The sequence below is a fragment of the Colobus angolensis genome, unplaced genomic scaffold (assembly GCF_000951035.1).
Source record: "Colobus angolensis palliatus isolate OR3802 unplaced genomic scaffold, Cang.pa_1.0 Scaffold166, whole genome shotgun sequence".
NCBI classification, from domain to species: domain Eukaryota; kingdom Metazoa; phylum Chordata; class Mammalia; order Primates; family Cercopithecidae; genus Colobus; species Colobus angolensis.
The window spans coordinates 3,625,379-3,634,391 of record NW_012114777.1 but is presented as its reverse complement, the minus strand read 5'-3'; the positions used below and the strand labels follow the sequence as shown (position 1 = coordinate 3,634,391).

Sequence of the window (9,013 nt, the reverse complement as noted above, 5' to 3'; positions counted from 1 at the left end):
TATATATATATATATATAATATATATATATTATTGCAACAGCTTGTCCCTGATCTGCTTTCCAGTGATGCCTGCTTCTAAGTAACACTAGAGAACAGAGAGATCTTTCACAAACACACACATGATTGTGTTGACTTCCTGACTAAATATTGTCCGGGGATACTATTCTCCACCTAGATATGGTTCAGACTCCTTAAATTGATTCAGTCTTCTCTCTCAGATTCTGTCTCTCTGTTTCCTGGTCTCTAGGGATCCTATCCAATTCCAGTAGGTTTAAATACCTTTGTATGCTAATGCTTCCAAATTCATATCTCCTAGACTCCCACTCAGACCTCCCTACCCTAAGCCCAAGCCTCTTTTACATCAACCTGCCTGACATCTCCATTTGAATGACTCATAGCCATCTCAAAAATCTGTCTTTACCAGGATTCTTGATTTTCCTCCCTAGTCCTCTCCGTTCAGTAAACCACTCAACTGCACAAGTAAGAAAACACACCAGGAATTATCTTTCTTTTTTTTCTCAGCCTGCACTTACAATCCATCTGAAGTCCTGTTAATTCGATCTTTAAAACTTCTGCCAAACCTGTCCATTTATTTATGTTTTTATTTACATGACCTGTCCAAGTCATCATCATCTTTCTTATTCCTACCCTTGCCCCCTCCCCAATTCACTCCAATACAAAGCAGCCAAAGGAGTCTTTAAAGATATAAACTAGATGTCTCTCTTGCTGAAAAACCTCTCAATGATTTCCCATTGCTTTTAAAATAAAATCCAAAGTCCTTACCATGATTTGGTTGCCCTATTCAGACTATATGGACCCTTACTACCCACCCATTGACCACACCATGATAGCAGGTCATGTTCTTTCTCATTCACGGAATCCCAAGCATCTAGGACAGTGCCTCCTACACAGGAGACACACAATAAATGTTGAAAGAATGAGTAAGTGAGTGGCTTACAAGACCCTTCCTCGTCTGGTTTTTGTTTCTGCTGTTCTCTTTCCACTCCCCCATGTCACAATCTATGTTCCATCAAACGCTAGGAGCAGAATGAGACTAGGCAATGTCTCTCTTACAAGCACTTTGAGTGGTGGCAGCAGAAATCAAGTGAGAGAACCCCAAGAGATAGCTGCAAACTCAATGACAGAATAAAGAGTAATTAACTGAGCCATCCTTCCTCCCTGGATGGACTTCTTGGGCTCCTCTCGGCTCACGTCTTGAGGGTTTTTTTAATTTAGTTAAATATAAATAACATAAAATTCACCATTTTAGGCATACAATTCAATGGCACTATCTATTTCCAGAACTCTTTTATCTTCCTGATGTCGTTCAGATGTTGTCTCCTCTAAAGTTCCTGTAGAATTGTAATCCCCAGTGTTGGAGGCATGATCTGGTGGGAAGCAATTGAGTCATGAGGGCAAATCCCTCATGGCTGGATGCTGTCCTTATGATAGTGAGTGAGTTATCAGGAGATCTGGTTGTTTAAAAATATGTGGTACCTCCCTCCTCTACTCTATTTCTTGCTCCCCCTCTTGCCATGTGACAGGCCTGCTCCCACTTCGCCATCCACCATGAGAAAAACCTCCCTTAGGCTTCCCCAAAAGCTGGACAGATGCCAGTGCCATGCTTCCTGTACTGCCTGCAGAACCATGAACCAATTAAATTGTTTTTCTTGATAAATGACCCAGTCTCAGGTATTTCTTTATAGCAATGCAAGAATGGCCTGATACACGTCTCAAACAGAAATTCTATATCCACCAAACAATCACTCCCCATTCTCCCCTCTTCTCAGCCTCTAGTAACCTCTATTCTGTCTCTATGAATTTGCCTATTCTTGGCTCCTCATATAAATGGAGTCATATAATATTTGTCCTTTTGTGTCTGTCATCTTTCACTTAACATGTTTTTAAGGTTCATCTACGTCATAGCGTGTATCAGAATTCCACTCCTTTTTATGGCTGAATGATATTTGAGTTTGTTTTTAATTCACCTGTCCAACAAATATTAATTGAATACTTTATCCACCCAAGCACTTTTCTAGATTCTATGGAGATAGCAATAAGCGAAAGAGACAAAATCATTGCTTAATCTTACAAATAAACAAGTGATTATATACTATGTCAGATGGTGACAAGGGCTATAGAAAAAAACTGTGTTGCAGAGAGGAACTGTAGAGGAAGAAGAGATCTCAGAGGCAGAGTGGAATCATTCATGTAGTTCCTTGAGAGCTAGAGTAAGGATTTTGGATTTTACTCTGAAATCAGAAGTCAATAGAAAGTCTGGAGCTGGGATGGGTGTGGTGGCTCACACCTGTAATCCCAGTCCTTTAGGAGGCCGAGGAGGGTGGATCGCTTGAGACCAGGAGTTCAAGACCAGTCTGGCCAACATGATGAAACCCTGTCTCTACTAAAACTACAAAAAATTAGTTGGTCATCATGGCACGCTCCTGTAATCCCAGCTACTAGGGAGGCTGAGGCATAAGAATTGCTTGAATCCAGGCGGCAGAGGCTGCAGTGAGCCCTGGGATCCAACAAAGCAAGACTGTCTCAGAAAAAAGAAAGAAAAAGTCTGCAGCTGTAGAGTGACATTTTCAAGGATAACTGTTTTGAAGGATAACTTTGGCTTCAGTGTTGAAATGAGACTATGACAGGAAATATGGTAAAGGAAAGGAGAAAGATCAGCGAGGGGTGTGCATTAGTCAAGGTTCCCCAGAGAATCAGAAGCAATGAGAGGGTGTGTGTGTGTGTGTGTATGTGTGTGCATCTGTGTGTTACATGGGGAGAGATATACTTTAAGGAATTGGCTCATGTAACTGTGGAGAGTGTCAAGTCTGAAATCTGTAGACCAGGCCAGCAGGCTGGAAATTCAAGTAAGAGCTGATGTTGCAGTCTTCATTCTGAAGTCCACGGGATAGGACAGGAAGGTTGGAAACTCAGTCAGGGTTTCCATGCTGCAATATTGAGGCCAAATTCCTTTTGAGGCAGAATATACTCCATGCCTCTTCTTAGCCTCTGGTGGTTTGCAGTCAACCTCTGGCATTTCTTGGGCTGTGGATGCATCAACCCAATTTCTGCCTTACATGGCATTCTCTCTGTGTGTATATCTGTGCCCAAATTTCCCCTTTGTATAAAGACACCAGTCATGCTGGAATAGGGTGGCCTTCATCTTACTAATTATATCTGCTGCAATGCTATTTCCAAGTAAGGTCATATTCAAAGGTACTAGGGACTAGGATTTTAATACGTAAATTTTGGGAGGTGCAAGTCAACATATAACACAGGGTAACAGCTGTGAATATGAAGTAGTTGGATTTGGCCAGAGAGTTCTAAAAAGAGAGTCTGGGATACTCCAATGATGTTTTTCACCTGAACAAAAATAGTTAAATTGCCATTTACTAAGCTGGTGAAGACTGCAAGAGGAGAAAGTCTGGAGAAGAATAACAAAGGTTCAGTTTTTATATAAGTTTTCAAAGCACCATATCCGGCGGGGCATGGTGGCTCATGCCTATAATCCCACCACTTTGGGAGGCCAAGGTGGGAGGATCACATGAAATCAGAAGTTCGAGATCAGCCTGGCCAACACGGTGAAACCCCATATCTACTAAAAATACAAAAATTAGCTGGGCAAGGTGGCGCATGCTTGTAATCCCAGCTACTAAGGAGGCTGAGGCAGGAGAATCGCTTGAACCCAGGAGGTGGAGGCTGCAGTGAGCTGAGATCACACCACTGTACTCCAGCCTGGGTGGCAGAATAAGACTCTGGAAAAAAAAACAAACAAATACCATCTCCTACCCTAAGTCCCTTACTTGGCTAATAATACTTGTGATGAGAACAGAGGACCCAGTTATCTCTGCAGGAGCAGGGCAGACTAGAGCCTTTGAGTGTTTCCCTTCCCTAGACATACAAGTCATCTAAGTAGCTCTCATGTCTGGCCCACTCCACTTCCCTTTCCAGCCCCTCCTCCCTCGTTATCATTGCCTCCATTACGCATCTCTTTATGACATCTCCACATCAGCCCTAGGCATAAATACATTTTAAAAGTTATTAAAAGAATGGAACAAGTCAGAACTGATTATGAGCTGCAGAAATATTCTTTTTAAGAGTTGTATGTTCACGAGGAACATTGAGATTCTGAAGGAACCTTAATAATGGAAACATATTATGAAGAGTTGGGTTCACCTCAAATTAATATTAATCTGTGACTCTAATAGCCAGGATCTGTTATTTATATTGCCATCTTTCAATCTGCATAATTTATGGTCAGTGCAGGGGAAGATTTGCCTTTATAGTTTTCACTGTCAGCTAGATCCTTCGATCCAAGTGGAAGAATTACATTTCCAAATAGCAGAAAGTTAAAATGTATAATATGACTAAACTACAACAAAGTGGAACTTAAAAATATAGTCCAGAAATAAATAGGTCATTTCATAAAACTAACTTCAAATTCTGTTTGAACCGTGACTTTAATTCTAAAGGCTCTCAGAAAGTTTTGGTACAGGAGTCCTTTATTCTGCTATGTATGTTTCCCTTATGAAATGCTGCTGTTTAAGCATGAAAGAAAACCTTCCATTTGAAGTGGGCAAGACATTGTTCATATGGATTTAGGCTGTGGCGATTTTCGTTTGCATAAAGGCACTCTGGTTGCTGTTCAGTAGCCAACATGATTGATTAGGGATGTGGTGGTTCAATCAGAATAAAGTATTCCCCAAATATTCTGGATCCCTAAGGGCTAGTGCTTCCAGGAATACGGTCCTGATAATTTCAATCTGTGGCTAATATTATTGAAAGCCTCAGACTGTCAAATAGAATCTGGCCTAAAAGGAGGACAAGGCTCTCTGAAGTGCAGCCCTTCGGGCAGCTGAAGGTCTTTTCTCAGATTGAATTTTTTGGCTACATTGATACTCTTTGGCTCCGTCCTTGCCAGAAGTGCGGAAGGATTCCAGCACCCCACAACTTGCTTGATTCACCCTCATCCCCTCCCCTAACTAGAGAAGCCGCTGGGCTCTGCGCGCCAGACTCGAGGTGGCTTCAGAGAAGCAGGCGAGCAGGCGGCTGATCCTGAGGCCAGTGTGGGGCCGGCAAGCGGTGACTGTCTCCAGAGGAGCAAAGGAGCTGAGTCTTGTTTTTCTTGGATCAGGTTTGGGACTTTTATTCTGTCTGACCATTTCCACCACTTCCCTCACAAGAGTCTCTGTCTCAAAGCACAGGACCGAAGCAAAATGCCTAATGAAGCGTGCCCAAGGAAGGGGCAGGAGCGTGCAAGTGACTCGGGAAGAAGGACTGGGGTGAGGGGAGAAACGAGGTTACGAGTTCGCATGTTCTCACAAAACCATTTGAAAACAGGAGCTGGAGACGCCAAATTCTGGGACCCAGGAAAGGCCTTTGGAGCTCGCTCTGGCTCCTCGAAGTTGGGCGTGCGTCGCAGAAGAGTGCTGGGCGCTCCCTTTCAGCATTTTCGGCTTTGTTCAAGCCCTTGCGTAGGGTTGGGAAGGTCGTGGGTGGGCTCATCAGGCTTTAGGTCTCCAGAAACCCGGCTGGTCCTCTCTCGACTTCTTAGCGTCGGGTCCCTTCGGCCCGGGCGCCCTTGGCCGCCGAAGTTCCCGCCCTCGCCGAGGGCCCTAGCTCCGGAGCGGGGCGCAGACGCGGCCGCCGGCCCGCAGTCCCCCGCAGGTGCCTCCCAGGACCAGCTGCCGGGCGGAGGCCGAGCACGCTTGGCGGCAGCTGAGCCTCCACACCCCAAGCCCCAGCCGGAGAGTCGCGTCCCCTGTCCTCCTCCCGGGCGAGACGAACGCTCAGCAGCTCATTCCCTAGGCGCCAAGACCGATTTCCAAGTCGCCCACTTTGCCCCTCCAGGGAGCTGTTGGCGCTTCTCCAGAAGCCTCCTCGGCTCCCCCGCCAGAGAGCGGGGGAGGGGAGCAGCTGAACGGGGAGAATGAAAATACTAGGAGAACGACCCCATTCTCCAGGAAAAGGTAATGAGGGGAAGTGAAACAGTGTGAACTTACTCGGAAATGCAAACCGAGTTCAACTCACCCGGGAGCAAACAAACGACAGAAAGACAAATCAGCCACCGCACTCGCGGCTTTCCCAGAAAGGGCCTCATGAATGAGAATGGGTTGCTAGGTTTCCTTCCCTCTCTCCTGACAATCGCTTCCCACAAGACTTCCACCGCCGAAAGAAAACAGGCCGGGCCTGGTGACTGCGGAGTGAGGGAACCGCGCCAGGCCCACGAGGCCGCCCGCGACCGCTCCCACCTTCAGGACCCTGGAGAGCGGCCGCCGCGCCCCTGGGACCCACGCCCAACCCAGAGCACCCGCGCTCGCCTCCCGCGCCTCACCACCCCGGCACTTTATTCGCTGCTTCCCGCCTCCACCTTCATTTTTTTTGGCAACCACCGCTCTTGTTTTTCACAGACAGATTAAATTGTTTTTTGTTTGGCATGAGGGGGTGTTTGGATTGGCCGAGCTACATTCCGGTTTGTAACTACACTAAACGTCAGTGCACCAAGAAACTAAGAGCGTCTCAAAGATGAGAGCCTGAACGAGGCAGGTGACCTTAAAAAGCCACTGAGTTCAATCCCTTTATAAATGAACTCAGAAAGTAAAGAGCCTTTCCCAGTATTAGCCATTAAGTTCGTGGCAAGGTTGAGTGTAGAACCGTGGGTTTCTGACTTCTAAACTAATGCTTCCCTCCACTTTCCAAGGGGAAAAAAAATACCTCATCGCTTAGGTCTCCTAAGCAACAAGTGGAAGGTGGAAAGGCCGGTGTTCCCGAGAATAAGAAGGACACATGGAGTTTGGAAATGGGGTCGGTAGAGGGTTCACTTGTAGTAGCAGCCCTAACATGGAATCCCGGCGTTCCCTGCTCCACGTAACATAACCACAGCTGCAATGGCCAGTCCCTTTCTCCAACCAGCCTGTGAAGGGTCTGGGGCTCTTCAGCCACCTTCAGCCAGTATCTGGACCTTCCGTAGGCAACAATCCCAATAGAATCTAGTAGCCAAGGAGAACTCTGTGCCTCTGGCAGGCACAGAGTGCCCTGGGCCGTAAGTGCCCTGGGCACTTACGGAGATGCGAAAGGGCAGGGGGAACAAGGGAAGACCAGAGAAGTAAGGGGAAGAGCAACAGTTACAAAAGTGAACTAAGATTTTCATCCAAATTCTGAAGAACCAGGAGATGTGAACACAGACCCTTCTGCACAGCGCATGTCACATTCAGCACGCATAGGAGTCCCCTGGGAATGTTACCATGCAGATTCCAATGCAGTAGGCTGGGTGGGGCTCAAGAGTATTTCTAACAAGCTCCTAGGTGTTGGCGACGCTGCCGGCCCACGGACCACACTTCAAGTAGCAGGAAGTTAGGAAAAACAGGAGTGGGAGGGGAAAGAATCTAACTGTAGGCCTTTCCTTCTGTTTTCACCGACCTTCTCTTGCACCCCCAAAGTAACGCCTCAAAACTCTGTAGTAAATAGCCCCGTCTAAGCGGCCGGACACCACATTAACCGTATGCTGGTATTGTTTCTCTCTCCCCGCCCCAGCCCTTCCCGCCTGCACAGCTCCCAGACTCGCCCGCCGCCCCGAAGCTGCTCGGCCTCCTTTCTAGCCCGCTTTCCAGCCTCACAAGGTTCTTCTCTCACCTTCTCCGGCGACACCCTCTCGAAGCTCCCCGGAGGCGCCCGAACTTCTCCCCACTGCTTCCCGCCCTGCCGGCCGCCCGGCTCTCGCGGGGGCACGAGGAGCTGCCAGGCCGCCTCTCGCTCCTGCTCGGGGCGGCGCTGGCACTTCCCGGCCGACCCTCGGAGGGTCGTCCGCTGAGGCCCGCCTGTCCGGTCGGCAAGCCCAGGGAAGAAGACGCCACCGCTGGGCAGAGCTCGCCCATGCCGGTGAGTACTGTGGTCTCCATTACGCCCCACACCCAGTCTCCCCAGGACACCAGCCTCTCCCGATTCTTCCTAACCCCGACTGACCCGCCCCGCCCGGGCCAGCAGCGGGGAAAGGCGGCAAGGTCGGTTAGGCCGGGACATGGCTGGGCAAGTCATAGGACGGGACACTGGCGGCTCCCGGGACACCGCCCCTCCTCGCGGGAAGACACTCCAAGCTACTTTTTCCTGGGCCATTTCCTTTCCAGGGTCCAAGAAAACGGGAGGGAGCCCTTGCTCTTCCCTTTCAAACTGCCTTTCAAACTCTCGGCGTGTCGCTCTCCTCCCCCACCTCCGAGCCTCCCCCAGACGCGCCTCCGCCGGCTCCCCGCGCTCGCTCTCCCACTCCCCTGCCCTCTCGGCAGGCAAGGGAGGAAATGACGTGATGTTATTTTTGTGTCAGGTCAGTTTCCAGCTTCAGCTTAGCCCTCCGGGCTCCAGGGAACTACCCCCGCGGCCCCACCGGGTCCCACTCCGGAGGGGACGCTGCGGGCCATGGGGACACGCGGTGCTGCGAGTCTGGAGAGCTGGGCGGCTCGGTTCCCCCTCCCGCTGACCCCTGGTCTACTCCTCTCCCCGGACTCGGGAGTCCCTGGAGAAGGGGACGCGGAGGGCGACTGCCGAGGGTCTCAGCGGGATCCGGAGTCAGGGGTTAGTTCCTCCCCTTATGCCCCGCTCGTTTGCCGAGTGGGGCCTCCGCGCTCTGGCTAGCTAGGAGGGGCGAAGGCCGCTTTCCAGGGCGGGAAGACCGGAGGCCGAGGCTGCGCCGGGGAGGGACAGGGACAGAGCTCAGAGAGGCGCTCCGGGCAGGGGAGAAGGTAGGGGGCTGCTCTCCGTAGGCGGGCAGTCCACAGACGCGAAGCTCTGGGGACCAAGCACCCGCTCGGCGCCAGCCGCCCAACCCCGCTCCTCCCTCCCGCTCCCTTCATTCACAAGGTCCGACCACGCAGTCCAGCACACTCGAGTCTCGCTCGGCCCCCGCGCGCCGAGGGGAGGCGATGACACAGAGGGCTTCGAGGACGCCCTCCACGCGCGCCTGGCTTCGTATCCACACTCTTGGGACTTGCTAATCCGGGGCTGGAGCAGTGAGGCTGCGGC

The 9,013-nt window shown here is 50.1% G+C and overlaps 1 protein-coding gene across 4 annotated transcripts in view; it reads left to right on the top strand.

Moving 5' to 3' along the window:
• RGS20 (regulator of G-protein signaling 20) overlaps positions 1 to 9,013 on the top strand; it is a 123,739-nt gene that overhangs the window by 21,002 nt on the left and 93,724 nt on the right. The window contains exon 2 of one of the 4 annotated variants that reach the window (XM_011937585.1): positions 7,535 to 7,879. The exons of the other annotated variants lie outside the window; for them this stretch is intronic. Within the exon in view, the coding sequence (XP_011792975.1) occupies positions 7,535 to 7,879 (345 nt within the window). The remainder of the gene's footprint in view (positions 1 to 7,534; positions 7,880 to 9,013) is intronic. 4 annotated transcript variants of the gene reach the window in all.